Genomic DNA, 15,268 nt, shown 5'->3' with positions numbered 1-15,268 from the left:
AACTGTTGGTTTCATATCCTATTCGCTTCGTGGAGAACAGACATTCATAAGGCAAATCGTTTATTTTTGTTTTATCACACCTAATCACGAAGATGATTCATACACATCAGAAGTCATAATTTATTAAAGAGTATTGCTATAATTATAATCAACGTTTCTATTCTCGTGGCACAAGTCTTAGTAATGAACTGAGTTGTATTGAGAAAAATAAGGCTAATACTTAATCTTTTTTCTTTTCAGAAAAAAAAAAGAAACAAAAAGCAAAAAATGTTTTTTTTTGTGCTGGGGCAAGAACTTGTCTCCATTTTAAATGTATATACGACTTTATTTTTACAACAAAGACACTTGGGCTATACATCATTGTAAAATATGTTTTTTCTCTATTGTGGTACTGTTTTTATGTGATGTCCTACATTTCCGAACCAATAATGTGGCAGATATCTGTCATGAAATGTGTAGTATTTAATGGTAACCTGATGTAAATAAGGCGACTGCAGTGGCATGCATGTCGGATGGAAATTATCTCCAATTTCCTCTTGATGCGATTAACCCCCTTAATATTTTTTAGATTCGTCCGAAAACTGTTTGTCCCGCTCTATGTATATTTTGTGCCTGTACCGTATCAGCACTGTTGAAATGTGTTTTATTCACTCGTCCTAAAGATCTTCAGATCGATCTCAAGTCCGTCTCTTCTCTATTGTCGGTGCTGCTACGATGTAGAAGTGGCACTGCTACCATTATTTGCCACTTGCACTGAGAGGTGGCGAGTGGCACCTTTATTCCCTCTTGATGTTGTGGTACGTAAGTTCAATGTGTAGTTTAGCCCATATTCTGGCGACTAAGTCGCATTTTATTCGAGACAAAACTTGTCTTTGTGTAGGGGACTACAGCAGTTCCTAAAAATGCAACCACATAGCTAGGCACCAAACCGGAGTTCAGTCATACGATATACTGTAACCGTGTGAACCGATTTTGTTCATTTTCGTTACAGTCCTTACGGGTTTTCGCTCGCCCTTGCACGTGCCCGTTCCTTCCCTAGTTACCCCCTTCTTTGTAAAGGGAGGAGTGGATGCGTGCAGGGCCGGGAGTGGGTTTCAGAAGTGCTAAAGGGAGTCCTTCTCTACGATACGAAAACTGTTGCTTCAATCGAGTCCATACATGCACGATATTTTTTGGGTTTCTTTTGTGACACTGTAAAATCGATCTTAATCTTTCTTTCGGAGTTCAGATATAAGGCGAGTATAGCTCAACAGGATATATTGTGTGTAACTTCTCTTAGGTCGCATCTACATGATTACTCCTTGACATTGCATATCAGGTCTGTGTTTACATATAATTATTTTGATGTGCTTTCCGTGTTCTGTATCCTCTTGTAACACCCCGTCCTACCGTGATGATGTTATTCTGTAGGGAATCTCTAGTATACGTAATTATTTGTAAGTAAATGCTGATTCTCAGCCTGTGTTGGTGTATAGATGGCAGTATTATTATGTACCGGAAACTTATCTGTTGAGTCAGATGGTTCAGTTTCGAATGAAAGAATTTCCCGTGTTATTGGAGAACAGAAAAGTTCCACCGCTATTCAAGACCATTGTCTATGGGAGCTCCTTGTCAGAACACTCTGACTCACCCGGTACAAAACGTGTTATATATCTATGTGTGTTAAATATATCCCTGTCTCTAATGAATGTGGATGTTTACCATAGCATCAACGTAGCGCTAATTTGACGTCCGTCACTTTGAAGGTGTATATTGTTCAGAAACATGGCATATCCTGGCTCCTTTTGTTTCAGCATTTTGATGCTGTGGTGAACAGTCTGTAATTCTTATACGGAGTGAGTACTTTTTATTCAGTGATCTGGTTTAGATGTGTTTATAATTTTAAAATTCTTGATGTTATCGGTGTCTGGATGTCTGGATTGATCATTTATTTTATCTTATGTTCTCACTTTAATTTTGAGAATTATATTATTATATTTGGTGCGGAGGTACTTCGCATCGTTGTTTTTGGCCAAGAGTAGCTTTTTTTAAAAAAATATTTTTATCCAGGTGTTGGCATTCCGTAAGTTCAGAATCATGAACCGTATTAAGGTTAGAATACAAAGAATGTTTCCACTTCTATTAAACTTCGTTCTAGTCAGAAGCACGCTGTGCTCGCAAGATAAAAATGCCGTAGATGAAATAAACCTATTTTCCATTGCCTTTTCCCCCCACGGAACATTGGTTCCACTATCGACGGATGCCAACCCCTTATTTCATCATGGTCTTCACGAACATAGCTTCACCTCGAGGCAATTAAACCTCAGTTTCCCTGGTCTGGTCACCAACTTATTTTTTTATGTTTTTGGAATTTTTGTTCTGCAGTTGTATACACATCTTGTTACTCATTATATTATTAAATTTTCTGTTTCAATTTAAAACGAACTGTGTTGATCTATCCCACGGGTTTTACATGCACGCCTCGTCACCCCACGGACACACCAAACTAGCAATTTTTGTTCTTCAAGGCTTTGTCGGGTCGAAGTGCTTGCGAAGGGACTTCCAGCACTTGTAGTAGTTGGCGTCGAGCTTCTGGCACGTCTCCTCGCCCCACTTGGTGACGGCGAGACTCAGCGACGACTCGAACATGAACGCCTGCGAGGGCAAGGCGAAGCCATGACGCAAACATGCAAACAAACCAGAAACGCATACTTGTCCGTTGTGTTCGAGCGCCGTGCGGCCCGGCCGGCCCGTCAAGCAGCCGTGCGTGCGGGTTGCCTGCCCAGGCGCCGTAGCCCCTGGCTGGGCAGGCAGCCAGCGCGCAGCCCTGTACGGCGGGCAGGCCGGGCCGCACGGCGCTCTCGGCGGTTGCGCGAAGGCGCCAATAGGAAGCTGGACGCACCTGCGTGCCTTCTGCCACCCGCTCCGGCTTGAGGGCGGCCTCCGTGTTGGCCTGGAAACACTGCGCGTCCGGGCCGTGCGGCGTCATCATGGAGTGCAGCGTGGCGCCGCCCGGCATGAAGCCTTCCTCCTTGGCCTCGTAGCGGCCCAGGATCAGCCCCATGAACTCGCTCATGCAGTTCCCTGAGCAGGAAGAGGTTAAGTTTGCGTCGTCGGCCGTGCCGGTCGGTGGCCGCGGAGGCACTCACGGTGGTAGTAGGGCGGCCGGAAGGTGTGCTCCTGCACGGACCAGCGCGGCGGGAAGATGACGAAGTCCGCGATGGCGGTGCCCGGCCGGTGAGACGGGCAGGTGAGCACGGTGAAGATCGACGGGTCCTGCGAAACACCCGCAAAAGGTAAAGAACTTTTTTGAAACGATCCGTAAAATCGTTAAAATGCAAGCTGCACCATTGGACAACGCACGGCATGATCGAAGGCGACTGCGTTGATGACCATGAACTTGGCCAGATCGTACTTGAAGGGGACGTAGTTGCCGTGCCAGGCGACCACGTCGAACGGGCTGTGGCCTTGCTTGGCCTCGAACACGTGGCCCTGGTACTTGGACGCTACCGTGTAGCCCTGCACCTCGCGGTCCTCGAACCAGGCCGTCGGCGTGAGGAAGTCGCGGGGGTTGGCGAGGCCATTGGCGCCTGTTTAGGGCATTTTCCGTTTTCAGGACCGAGCAGCAAGCACCTACATTTTGAACCTGCCCGCCGATTGTCGCGGACTCTCGAACCCACCTATCGGCCCCAGGTCGGGCAGCTGGAAGTGGTTGTCGAACACCTCCAGCACGTAGCCGCGGGACGGGCCGCCGACTGCCACGGAGAAGCGCATGCCTTGCTGGAAAACAAGAGCAGTGCCTTGTTAGCCAAGTCAAACAAACACACAGAGGCTAATTTTCCAGCTCGAGCTGGGTACCTGGATCACGCATATCTCGTTAGGCGCCACCACCAGGCGGCCGAACTCCGTGACGATGCGGAGAGTGCCCTGCTGCGGGACTGCAGAGGACAAAAAGTGACACAGGGCAAACACAATGGGAAAGAACTCGGAAATATTTAACGAAACGTGCGGTGGGTACCGATTAGAAGGTCTCCGTCCGCGTTGTAGAAGCACTTGTCCACCATGTTCGCGTTGCAGACGTACACGTGCACGGCCAGGCCGTGGCGGGTGCGCGCGTCGCCCGCGCCACACACGGTGCGGAGGCCCTGCACCCAGTCCGTGGCCGCGGCGGGGACGTCGAACGGCAGCCAGCGCATCTGCAGAGGGGGCAGCGCGTCAGTCAGTGGCAGCGCCGCTAGGGTCGTCGGCCTCACCGACTGATTAGGCGCGTGTGTGAGTGAGAGGGATAGTGTGTGTACCTGGTTGGGGTTGGGCGGCTGCGCGTTCCAGTCCACGGCGGCGAAGTGCTGGCACTGGCCGGCCTTGACGGGGCTGAAGGGGTCGTGGATGGCCGAGGGGCGGATGCGGTACAGCCAACTGCGGCGGTTCTCCTGCCGGGGAGCTGTGAGGCAGAGGTTGGCATGTTAGCAAGCAGCGCGTAATGAAGGTGCGTACGCCAGAAAGGGCGGGTGACTGGACGCGTTTTGAGCTCTAGAGTCGCTTGGTCGGTGAAACTCAAACCGAACGTGTGACCCCACCATTGGATTGCTCTCTGAACGAGGAATCCATTGGCGGGGTCACGCGCCCAGTTCGAGTCCTGTTTAGCGACTCTCGAGCTCAAAACGCGTTTAGAGTTTTAGCCGCGTCGACTGGTCTTCTGGCCCACTGTGCGGGTGACATTACCTGTGAAGGCCGTCCCGGACAGCTGCTCGGCGTACAGCCCGTAGGGGCATTTCTGGGGGCTGTTCTGTCCGACCGGCAGCGACCCGGGGCAGCGGGGGTCCTCCGAGCTGAACTCGTTGCCGAAGCCGCTAAGGTACCGCAGCTGCAATCAGGGCTGCGCTGCACAAACAAGACTCGAACAAGATCCGCCGAGCCGAGCGGGGCGTGTCCGAAGCGGGACGTTCCGGACGTTCCAGAGGCCGCCGACGTGCACGCGCCGCCACAGTGCGGCAGCGCGCGCAGCGTCACAGGTAGCGTAAACAGTTTTCTGGAAGCCGGCCAAACAAAACAGCCGCTGGCCCAGCCGTGCCCAGCCGACGGCTGGGTCTAGCTGAGTCGCTGGACCGCCGCGGCGGTCGCAGAGAAGGAAAAGTGCCTTGGCAACGGGTATTCGAACCCAGGGCTGCGCGGCTGCGCCAGGATGGCTCACCTCTTCGTGTCCTCCGGGCATGGTGCTCGTCGTTGCGTCTGGCTCGGTGGGCGCGGCTCCTGCTTCTCCCGACGGCGACGCGGCCACTACTGGAATCCCATCGCCGTGGAGACAGTGTCCCCGAGACACTCGCTTATCACGGCGGGCAGCGCGGGGCGGCGCGGGGCGGCGCGCGGCGTCGCGGCGGGTCCGCCGGGTCTGCCCTCTCCGTCGCCGGCTGGCAGCATGCTGGCAGGACCCCAGCGCAGAGAGAGACAGAGCTAGCCGCCGAACTAGCCGGACCGGCCTCCCGGACCCGCGGACCGGCTGACTGGGGGCTCGGCGGCGACGACCAATGAGCGCAGCGCACGGCCGCGCGAGGTCACAGCTTGTTTGTCTGCTGCAGACGGATTCCGAGAGTCGTTTTCGTCGCCCCGTCTCTGTGGCACCCATACGGGATGCCCCATGAGTGCGAGAGAGACAGCGACGAAGCGACCCTCGGAATGAGACCGCTGGCTGCTGCAGGCGTGCTTTCGACCATCGCGGCGGTGCATTGATTTCCGGAAGGACGAGGGCGCTGGGCGCGCTGGGCGCGCTGGGGGCGGCTTGACGGCGACGTGCGTCGGCGTGCCGGCCAGTCGCCCGTCGCTGCCCGCCGCGGCCCGCACAGCCTGCGCGATGGCCTCGAGGAAGGAGTGGCCATCGCGGCCGCCCCTTTCCCCGCCGAGCCCTTTCCGAGAGGTGAGGTGCACATTTTTGCGTTCTTTATAATTTGTTTTTCGGCGAGGAAGTCACGATCGACTTTCGATTGCAGGTCGAGGTAATGAAGAACACCTCTTTCTGCGAGCTCGTTCGTCCCTCCCTGTACTTTCTCCGCATGTTCGGCGTGATGCCCGTCGATCTGCGAGATGGGAGGTACGAAACTTCCCCAGGAATCGTCGAAAAGTTTGACGAACGTCTGACATGACAATCGGAAAATGTTGTAGTTTTCGCTGGGCGACATTCCGCACTGCGCACTGCTTCCTAGCGGTGGTGGTGTTTCTCCGCGCCGCCGTCCGCTGGACCATCCGAATACTTACACCCAACGACTCCAACAAAGCCACGGGAGCCGCGGTCACTGGTACACTGCTAGAAACGTCGCTCTTTCTGCTGGGGCCTGGGGCCGGTTCGCAACTCTCTTTCTCTCTGTGGGTGCTGCAGCCTCGCTGTACCTCTCCGTCGTGGGCTTCTTGTGCTGCGCGGCCATGCTGCTGCTGTCCGTGCGCCTGGCGAGGCAGTGGCGGGCGGTGGGCCAGGCCTATGACGAGACCGTCGCCCACATGCGGCTCCTGACGCCCCCGCCCGACCTGCGTCGCCGTCAACGCGTCATCGCCGTCCTGGCGCTCGCCATCCTAGTCGGTAATCAAGACTCTGGTTTTGTTTTGACACAATGAGACTTCTTCGCTCGAGAGTGAATGTGGTGCGCATGCAGCCACCCTGGTCGGGGTGGTCCAGTCCCTGGCCAACACGGCCACGGCCTTGACGGACGACCGCGTGTTCGTGGCCATGGGCCGAATATCCATCACCGGCGCGGACGCCACCTGCGACCTGCTCCTCGTGGTCCTGAGCGACACCCTGGCGCAGAACCTGCGCGCGTTCGTCGCCAGGCTGCGAGAGGCCGTGGAGCAGGTTGGGTTCCACCCTTGGTTGCTGAGCAGCGCAGAGAGCTCGTCCACTCCACTCGCTGGCTGTGGCTTTCCTTTGCAGAAAGCGGCGCCCGCGTTCTGGGAGGACGCCCGCCTGACCTACGGGAAGCTAGTCGACCTCATCGCCATCTTCGACGCCAAGATGGGGCCCTTCGTAATCCTGAGCTTCTTCCAGAACGGCGCCTACTTCTGCAACACTTTAACTTACATTTTGGGGTGAGCTTCCACCGTACGATGTGCTCCGTCCGATAAGGGCTTTCTCTATGCTTCCCTTTTTTCCCCGAAGGTTTCGTCCAACAAACTCGAGTGGAAATTCGACGAACTTAATTTTCGTGGCGGTGAGACTGTTCTTCGTGTCCCTCTTTACCACAAACGTTCATCAGGAATGGCTGGGCTTAAAGCTGGTGCTGTCCAACGTGCCAACTGAGTCCTATTCTAATGCAGTAAGAGAACATTTGCCCGGGCAACGCTGGACACTGGATCATTGCCTGGCTCATCTCTGTTTTGATTCACAGGTTCTCCGATTTCACTCGCAGGTGTGCTCGGAGAACGTCGCGCTGACCGGCCTGGGCGTTTTCAGTCTCACTCGCCAGTTTCTGCTTTCGGTACGTGGACAGTGTAGCGACACATGTGCAGTGCCGGCACGGCGTCCCTGAAACTGAGGGCCCTTCTCGTTTTGTGCACAGGTCGTCGGTTTCCTCACTACTTTCGAAACTATCCTCGTGCAGCTGGGCCGCCACTGACTGAGATGCCACAAAAATGTCTGCAGCGAAAATAAATGCCGATTCCTGTTCTGGGTTTTACTGTACTATGTATGTTCCGTTCGCGAGCCACCTCGACCCTACTTATAGTGTAGTACAGCGAGTACAGCTGCAAGTCAGCTCCGTCATGCCTCAGCGCGAAAGACACGTGCGGACTTGGGTTGGATTCCCCAGCAACGCGAATGCCATCCGCGGGGCGCATTGATTTCTCGTCCGATCGCCACGAAGGCGTACTCCGGTTGATCGCCTCGCGTCGCCAGCTTGACTCCGTGGCGTGGCGACCCGTGGCCGAAAGCGGGCCTTGGAGGCCTTGTCGGCCTCGCCCTGGCGGAGGGCAAACAGTGCCCGTCCGCCATGTGGACGCGGCTCTCCGCACCGCGGTCACCGCCACGGCCTCGTCCTCCACCGCCAGCACTGGCGGCACTGGCCTCCGCGGCGCCGCAGCCCGACGCCGAGGTACGCAGAGCGCACCGCGCCAATGAAAACCGTCCATTTCACAACGAGTACAACTCGGAGGCTGTTTTTTGATTTCTGCATCGTTGACGTTGTTGCCTGCCGAGTGCAGTTGGGCGCGGCGACGACGGTGTCCCTGCACGAGCTGCTGCAGCCCACCCTGCGCCTCGTCCGCGTCTTCGGCGTGTTCCCCGTCGACGTGCAGGACGGCGGGTATGCATGCATGGAGAGGTGTTAGTTCGGGCTCGACCGCAGAGGCGCACGGAAGGCCTGTCTACCCATGTGGGGCATGCTGCAGGTTCCGCTGGGTGAGTTTCCACACCGCGCACTGCCTCCTCAGCGCGGCCTACCTCACCACCATCGCCGCCCTGTCCGCTGTCCACCTGCTCTGCGCAGAGCCGAGCACCGGTAGGTTCGGTTAGGTTAGGTTAGGCTAGGCTAGGTTAGGTTAGGCTAGGTGAGATGAGGTCGGGACTCGCCTCGGACGGCTCGCGTTCGTCTTATTCCCGGGCGGCAAGTCGGACTTGGTTTTCTTGCAGTGCTGCAGGCGATCCAGCTGCAGGGCTACATCTCGTGCGGCGTGCTGATGCTGGCCACGCTGCAGGTGGCGCGCCAGTGGCGGACGCTGTGCGCCGCCTACGACGACGCCGTCGCGGACCTGCAACTCGCGGCGCGGCTGCCCGACCTCCAGCGCCGCCACCGCGCGCTCAACGGCGTGGGCTTCGTGCTGTTCATCGGTGGGTACTTGGGTGAGTCCCTTCCCTTCAAGTAGCCGCGTCCTACTCTTGCTTGGCCTGTGCTTCAGCGGCCTCTGCCGCCAAGTACGCCCGGCTGCCCCCTCCGAGGCGCCTGCACCGGCTGCTCGGCAAGGCCGCCTGGCACCAAGTCCTGCTGCAGTCTCTGACGTACCTGACGCGCGTGGCGGTGACCGGCCTGTACATCGCCTGCGACCTGTTCCTCGCCGTCGTGAGCGACGCCCTGGCCCAGGCCATCCGCGCGCTCAGCGTCCGCCTGCGAGCGGCCGCCCTGCAGGTGCACAAGCAGGCCCACGCCCCACAGTGGGCCAGAAGACCGGTGGTGGCGGCCAAAACCCTTGACGTGTTCTGAGCTGCAGAGTCGCTAATAGGACTCGAACCGAACGAGTGACCCCAGCAATTGACTGGTCTCCGAAGAGGGAATCCATTGGCGGAGTCACACACTTGGTTCGAGTCCTGTTTAGCGACTCTGGAGCTCAAAACGCGTCGAGAGTTTTGACCGCCTCCTCCGGTCTTCTGGCCCCGTGTCGAGCCGAGAGGCTGTGTCCGCCACGTCACGACGGCCTGGCTTCCCATTGCAGAGGGCGGGGCCCGAGTTCTGGGAGGACGCCCGGCTGACCTACGGTGGACTGGCCGATCTCGTCGCGTTCGTGGACGGCAAGATCGGCCTGATCATGTTCATTAACTACTTGGACAACGGCCTGTATCTTTGCTTCAAGTTGTTTCACATGCTAAAGTGAGTGCTTGAGCATCACCGAAAGCTCACCAACGTCAGCAGACCCTTTTCTTATTTTGGCTCCACTGGAATGTTTTGTGTGAAGGGTGCAGCCGTGCAGCACTGCATCTGTGGTGGAATTCGCTGTCGTGAGCCTCAGGCTCTCTTTCGTGGGGATGTTCACGACCTCAGTTCACCAGCAGTGGCGTGACCTGAAGCCCGTCCTGTTCAGCGTTCTGCCAGAGTGCCATTCTACGGCGGTAACACCTCCCCTTCGCCCGGCCCTCGATTTAACGTGTTTCCTGCAGGCTTTTGTGTTTCGGTAATGCTGATTTTTCTTTCAGGGCATTCGCTTTTCTACACAGATTTCCGAGCAAGTCGCCTTGACCGGCCTCGGCGTTTACAGCCTCACCCGTCCGTTCCTCCTATCGGTAGCTCGAAGCACCTTAACGCACCAAAATAGACTCAAGTCAAAACACTCAGCAAGGAAACCTCGATTGCTTTCAGGTCATCGGTTTCCTGGGGTCATTTCAGACAGTGCTATTGCAAGAGGGCAGCAGCAGCCCTGGAAATCACAGCAAATTTGTGGCTTCTTATTCATGACGTCTGGAAGTGGTCCGACGTCGCCTCTCCAAACCGTCTGCTCATAAATACATCCCTCGTGAAAAAAAGAATAACAATTGCGGCGCTCCCTCGATCCCCTCATGACACTCTTCGTCGCACTCGCACCACGCAGCACAGGGGCTCGCGAGCCCTGAGTGCGCTGAGCGCGTCGGTGACGCGTGCAGTGACGCTGTACCGCGGGCCAGGCGGGCCAGGCGGGCCAGGCGGGCCAGGCGGGCACGTGCATTGATTTCTCGATGTGCGGAAAGGCCACGGAAAGGCCACGGAAAGGCCGCGGACACGCTAGGGCGCGCCGCCAAATCGCCTCGCCGGGTCGCGGACGGCGGCGCCTCGAGGAGGACAAGCAGTGCCTCGTCGACGCGTCGGCCATGCGCTCGCCGTGCTCGCCGTCCTCGCCGCCCAGGTGGCCGCAGCCGAGGGCATGGCCTGCTGCATGGCATGCCTGGACACCCCCGGGGCCTCTGCCGCCGCCGCCGTCCGCTGCGGCGCCGCGGCGAGTTGAGGACCCCGACGACTCGCGGACGCAGGCCGAGCTGAAGCTGGCCGACAGGCCCGACAGGCCCGACAGGTCGATGCAGGCGCTCATGCGGCCCACGCTGCGCCTGGCCCGCGTCTTCGGCATGCTGCCCGTGGACCTGCAGGACGGAAGGTGCGTGACAGATAGGCGCGGAAAGCGGACACTGGTAGAACTCAAGCGTACTTTTACGCCTTTCTTCAAGCGTAGTAGAACTATGCTCAGCTTCAAGCATAGTTCTCCATTTTGCCCCTCTCCCGCCTATCTAAACTCATGGGAGAATTTCTTCACTACGCTTGACGTCAAGCGTAAAGTCTTCAAGCGTAGTTGTATGCTTGAATCAAGCATACAACTACGCTTCAGTTTTACGAGTGGAGCACAAGGACACGCTGGACGGTGGACCCGCGCTGACTGTCGCAGGTTCCACTGGATGAGCTTCGCCACGGCGTACTGCGTGTTCATGGGGTCGTTCTTCCCCGCGCTCGGCGTCTGGGGCATCGTGCGCTCGTTCGGGTTTCAAACCGTCAGCAACACTGGTAAATCGGACCACCGCCGGCCGCAAGGCCTTTGTACCGAGTGTCTCAGCCGCAGCCAAGACAGCATTCGTGTGTCTGCACTCAGGAAAAGGAATTGCTCATGTTTATTCGTTCCTCGAGTTTGAGAGCGAGCCAAACATTGGCCAGGTCATTTTCATTCCCGCTGCTGCGAGTTACAGTGGCGATGCTCAACTCCATGATGTCCCTCCTCCTGTGCGGCACCATGGCCCTGGCCAACGTCTTGCTGGCACGGCACTGGCGGGCGCTGTGCGCCGCCTACGACCACGTCGTCACCCAGATACACGTCCTGGCCATTGCCCCCGACCTCCGCCGCCGTCACCGCACCTTGGGGGCCGTCGCTGCCGGCGGCTTCACCCGTACGTACAGTCTTGTGGCGGCAGTGCACTGCCATGGCAGCGGCCGCGGCCGAGCCACCACGCCAACGCCCCAGGGTAGGCAACCCAGCCAACACGCGAGCTGGAAGTTGCCTACCCGGGATCCACAGGCGCTTCTCGGACTCGCCCCGCCACTCGTCTCCATGTTGACAGTGGCCCTGCTGCTTCTCTTGCTGGAGACGTGGTACACCTACCCCCGCCTCACGCCGCGCGAGAGGCTGATCCTGATGCTGGTGCGCACCGCCCTGTTCGGCCTGTACACCGTCAGCGACCTGCTCCTGGCCGTCGTGAGCGACGCCCTCACGCAGAACCTGCGCGCCTTCACCGCCCTTCTGCGGCCGGCCGCCGGCGAGGTGAGGGGCGGCATGGGGGCGGGGTGCGGTGGTGCGGACCGCCCCCTGCCGCTTGTTCGCCCGCTTGACGTTTGCCGCCGTTCCCCTCAGGAAGCGACGCCGGACTTTTGGGAGGAAGCCCGGCGGACCTACGGGAACCTGACTGACCTCGTGGACTTCGTCGACGGCAAGATTGGACTCATGATGATCGGCAGCTACGCCCAGAGCGGCATTTACCTGTGCAACTCGTTGTATCACATTTTGAGGTGAAGCCCACCTGTATGACGTCATCCTGCTTGGGCGGCATATATTTTTCTTGTTCTTTTTCTGTACGCTGTTCTCCTTGTAACCCAGGGCACTGTGGGCAGAAAGTGTCACTGTAAGTGTGACGAATTTCGTCGCGGCGAGCATCAGGCTGTTGTGCGTGGCGTTCTACACCACCGCCGTCCACCAGGAGTGGCTCCACCTGAAGAGCGTCGTGTTCAAGGCGGAGGCGCGCGGCGACACGGCAAGAGTCGTGCAGGGCGTACACTGGCTTTCCCCCGGCAAACGGCCTACACACAGTGGGCCAGAGGACTAGTGGAGGCGGCCGAAACTCTAGACGCGTTTCGAGCTCCAGAGTCGCTAAGCAGGACTCCAGCTCATTCGAGACGACCGCTGCCTCTACGCCCTGAGCCACTGAGACACACAGGCGTTATGTGCCCAAAATTAGACTGACGGTACTGGAATCTTGTGCTGCTCTAGGCTTGAGAAGTTAACTGAGGAAAACGTATTCTCACTGGGGAGTCGAACCCACGCCTCTTTACAGGCTCGATCTATAATGATTCGCTGAGCTCGATCGACCTATCGACCGACCGACCCATTTGTGGGATCACCTTTAGCGACCCTGGAGCTCCGCGTCCGGGATTTTGGCCGCGTCCACGTGTGTTCTGGCCCACTGTACAACGCTGGCCCGCTCACGAAACCCGTTGCAGGTGCTCCGGCTGTCGCTGCAGGTCTGCACCGAGCCACTCGCCCTCACCGGCCTGGGCACCTTCCGTGTCATTCGCCCGTTCTTCCTCTCGGTACACTCGAGGAAGTTCATTTCGCCAGCATCACGCGCGAAAATTTTGGGTCTCATAACGTATCTCTACCTGCTTTCCCTCAGGTCGTCGGCTTCCTGGCCACGTTCGAGACGATGCTTCTCCAGTTGGACCAGCGGCAGTAGGATTGCGCCACAACAAAAACGATTTGCGTATTTATAGGTTTCGATTAAACAAATTCATTGAAAAAATTAAAAACCGCATCATTGAGAAACAAACAATGATGTAATTTGGCCTGTTCAGCGAGCGGTAATTTTGACTAGTTCGCACATCTGCCCTTACTTCCCGTGGCTGTTTAAGATCGGAGAGTTTAGCGCACCAGTGAGAGCTGCGGTTGCAGTGCACTCTTCAAAACAACCGTCACGCAACTGACATCATCAAACCACTTGGAGGGGCGATAACAAGAGATCTTATCAGTGGTTCGTCGGTTGATCTGATTTACTCAAAATAACAAAACCAGCTCGTCACGAGAGGACATTTTTCTTCGTTGCACGATTTCGAGCGCGCGTTGCGCGACCCAACTACTGTGTCCCGGAAAAAGACACGACATCTGATCACACTGATACCAGCCAGCGATAAGATGGGATCGGAGTGGTGATGAGTTCGTTCCCCTCCTGGCCAGCTGCCGCGTTCTGAGTCGGCTGCCGGCAACCAACGGTACGGCGCATGCTCTCGTGTGTGTGTGTGTGTGTGTGTGTGTGTGTGTGTGTGTGTGTGTGTCTGTGGGTGTGTCTGTGTGTGTCTGTGTTGTGTGTGTGTGTGTGTGTGTGTGAGTGAGTGAGTGAGTGAGTGAGTGTGAGTGAGAGAGAGGGGGGGGAATGGCCGGCCAATTATCGACAAGTGCTGCCAGCGTGCTGATTCCGAACAGCGCTTTCGACGCTGTCTCGCTCGCACTCTTGCATCCTTTGATGGGGGTGCGAGAGAGACGGAGCGACGGAACGCTGCGGTGCGGAATCGCTTTGCAGCCGGGTTGGGTGAGTGGCAGGTAGGTTCCGCTGGTTCGCCGAGTCACTTTGTCTCAGCCCGCCACCATGGTCGTCACGCTGTACGGTTCCGAGACCAGCCCCCCGGTCCGCGGGGTGCGCATGGCGTGCAAGGCCTTGGGCATCGAGTACGACTTCAAGAAGGTCAACGTGTTCGCCGGGGATCTGCAGAAGCCGGAGTACCTCAAGGCTAGTGCTCGCGAGCACAAAGCGATTCAAGACTTGATATTTTGCGAGAAAAAAGACCGGTTTACCGCATGTTAAAATTTCTTTATGAATTATGGGTTTGTTTATTTTCTGTGTTTCTTTTCCAGATAAATCCGCACCACACCATACCCACTCTTGTGGATGGCGACTTCATCCTTTGGGAAAGGTAGGTCTTAATTGGTGTAAACAGTTTCCCTCTACTCTGTGTCATCCGTATTTCTTTGTTTGTGCTTTCCGCAGCCATGCCATCGTGACGTACCTCGGCGACAAGGCCGGCAACGACGCCTGGTACCCCAAGGACATCAAGAAGAGGGCCACCCTGCAGCAGCGCCTGCACTACAACAACTCCATCATCTTCACGAGGTTCAGGGCCTACGTGGTGAGTGTGGCACCACTGCCGTTTCAAGGATGTCAGAGCAAAGCAGACCACTTACGACCATCCTCGCTGTCCAGGAGCCCATCTTCTACCACGACGACCTGAATGTGCCGCCGGAACGGATCCAGAAGCTGCAGGACGCCCTGGACCTGCTGGAGCCCATCATCCACGAGGGGGGCTGGCTCGTCGGCGACCACCCCACCATCGCGGACTGCTGCTGCGTCGCCAACGTTGCCACCATCGTGGTAAGCGTCACACTTTGAAAGCACTCATTCACTCCTTCAATCGGAAGTGGTGTTCACGGAGCTCGATTCCCTGTTCCAGGCCGTACTCCCCGAACTGACCCTGAAGCCCAAAGTGGCTGCCTGGCTGCGGCGGTGTGAACAGGAACTCGACGGCTTCGACGAGATCAACACCCCCTTCATCAAGATCGTCAAGGAGCTCCTTGCCAAGAAATTCGAAGCGAAGAAATGAGCGAGTTCAACTACTTCAGTCTCGCACTCACCCTGCCTCTACCTTTGCCTTCTTCCTGTGTAAATAAAGCATCTCTCTTAGATTCTGAACTCAATCGTGTATTCGTGTGACTCGTGCGGACTCGTGTCCTTCAACTCGAACTCGAAGCGCGCTGCGTAGCGGAGCGCCTGCCATGCTAGGGCCAGGCCGTGCCGCACAGCGTGTCTTCGCGCTGGGTTGCCTACCCT

The 15,268-nt window shown here is 57.0% G+C and overlaps 6 protein-coding genes across 7 annotated transcripts; 5 read left to right on the top strand and 1 right to left on the bottom strand.

Moving 5' to 3' along the window:
- Positions 1–1,829: 1,829 nt before the first annotated feature.
- Positions 1,830–5,303, bottom strand: LOC117650142 (homogentisate 1,2-dioxygenase). The gene is made up of 10 exons (XM_034393440.1): positions 5,171–5,303; positions 4,702–4,843; positions 4,278–4,420; positions 3,998–4,175; positions 3,838–3,917; positions 3,660–3,759; positions 3,343–3,569; positions 3,129–3,255; positions 2,882–3,063; positions 1,830–2,634 (listed from the first exon to the last, which is right to left on the bottom strand). The coding sequence occupies exons 1-10, from the start codon at positions 5,189–5,191 to the stop codon at positions 2,503–2,505; spliced, it is 1,332 nt and encodes a 443-aa protein (XP_034249331.1). The 5' UTR covers positions 5,192–5,303; the 3' UTR covers positions 1,830–2,502.
- A 495-nt stretch (positions 5,304–5,798) lies between these two features.
- LOC117645856 lies at positions 5,799–6,603 on the top strand. The gene is made up of 4 exons (XM_034386367.1): positions 5,799–5,890; positions 5,964–6,064; positions 6,136–6,356; positions 6,584–6,603. Exons 1-4 carry the CDS (start codon positions 5,828–5,830, stop codon positions 6,601–6,603), a joined length of 405 nt encoding a protein of 134 aa, XP_034242258.1. The 5' UTR covers positions 5,799–5,827.
- Positions 6,440–7,642, top strand: LOC117652759. Of its 2 annotated transcripts, XM_034397863.1 has the most exons (5): positions 6,441–6,817; positions 6,896–7,050; positions 7,121–7,277; positions 7,350–7,439; positions 7,521–7,642. In XM_034397863.1, exons 1-5 carry the CDS (start codon positions 6,695–6,697, stop codon positions 7,575–7,577), a joined length of 582 nt encoding a protein of 193 aa, XP_034253754.1. In that variant the 5' UTR covers positions 6,441–6,694; the 3' UTR covers positions 7,578–7,642. The 2 variants fall into 2 exon arrangements, with proteins under 2 accessions (XP_034253746.1, XP_034253754.1); XM_034397855.1 differs by having other exon boundaries at positions 6,440–7,050.
- Positions 7,643–9,365: 1,723 nt separating this feature from the next.
- Positions 9,366–10,249, top strand: LOC117653095. The gene is made up of 4 exons (XM_034398472.1): positions 9,366–9,539; positions 9,625–9,778; positions 9,863–9,949; positions 10,026–10,249. Exons 1-4 carry the CDS (start codon positions 9,478–9,480, stop codon positions 10,119–10,121), a joined length of 399 nt encoding a protein of 132 aa, XP_034254363.1. The 5' UTR covers positions 9,366–9,477; the 3' UTR covers positions 10,122–10,249.
- A 442-nt stretch (positions 10,250–10,691) lies between these two features.
- On the top strand, positions 10,692–13,851 carry LOC117654143. Its single transcript, XM_034400350.1, has 6 exons — positions 10,692–10,791; positions 11,077–11,192; positions 11,372–11,569; positions 11,741–11,940; positions 12,031–12,185; positions 12,274–13,851. Exons 1-6 carry the CDS (start codon positions 10,715–10,717, stop codon positions 12,497–12,499), a joined length of 972 nt encoding a protein of 323 aa, XP_034256241.1. The 5' UTR covers positions 10,692–10,714; the 3' UTR covers positions 12,500–13,851.
- Positions 13,852–13,999: 148 nt separating this feature from the next.
- On the top strand, positions 14,000–15,123 carry LOC117654144 (glutathione S-transferase 1-like). The gene is made up of 5 exons (XM_034400351.1): positions 14,000–14,173; positions 14,299–14,357; positions 14,432–14,570; positions 14,645–14,812; positions 14,892–15,123. Exons 1-5 carry the CDS (start codon positions 14,033–14,035, stop codon positions 15,039–15,041), a joined length of 657 nt encoding a protein of 218 aa, XP_034256242.1. The 5' UTR covers positions 14,000–14,032; the 3' UTR covers positions 15,042–15,123.
- The last annotated feature ends 145 nt before the right edge of the window (positions 15,124–15,268 follow it).

This window comes from Thrips palmi, unplaced genomic scaffold, assembly GCF_012932325.1.
Source record: "Thrips palmi isolate BJ-2018 unplaced genomic scaffold, TpBJ-2018v1 HiC_scaffold_10, whole genome shotgun sequence".
NCBI classification, from domain to species: Eukaryota; Metazoa; Arthropoda; class Insecta; order Thysanoptera; family Thripidae; genus Thrips; species Thrips palmi.
This window is presented reverse-complemented; position numbering and strand designations above follow the sequence as displayed.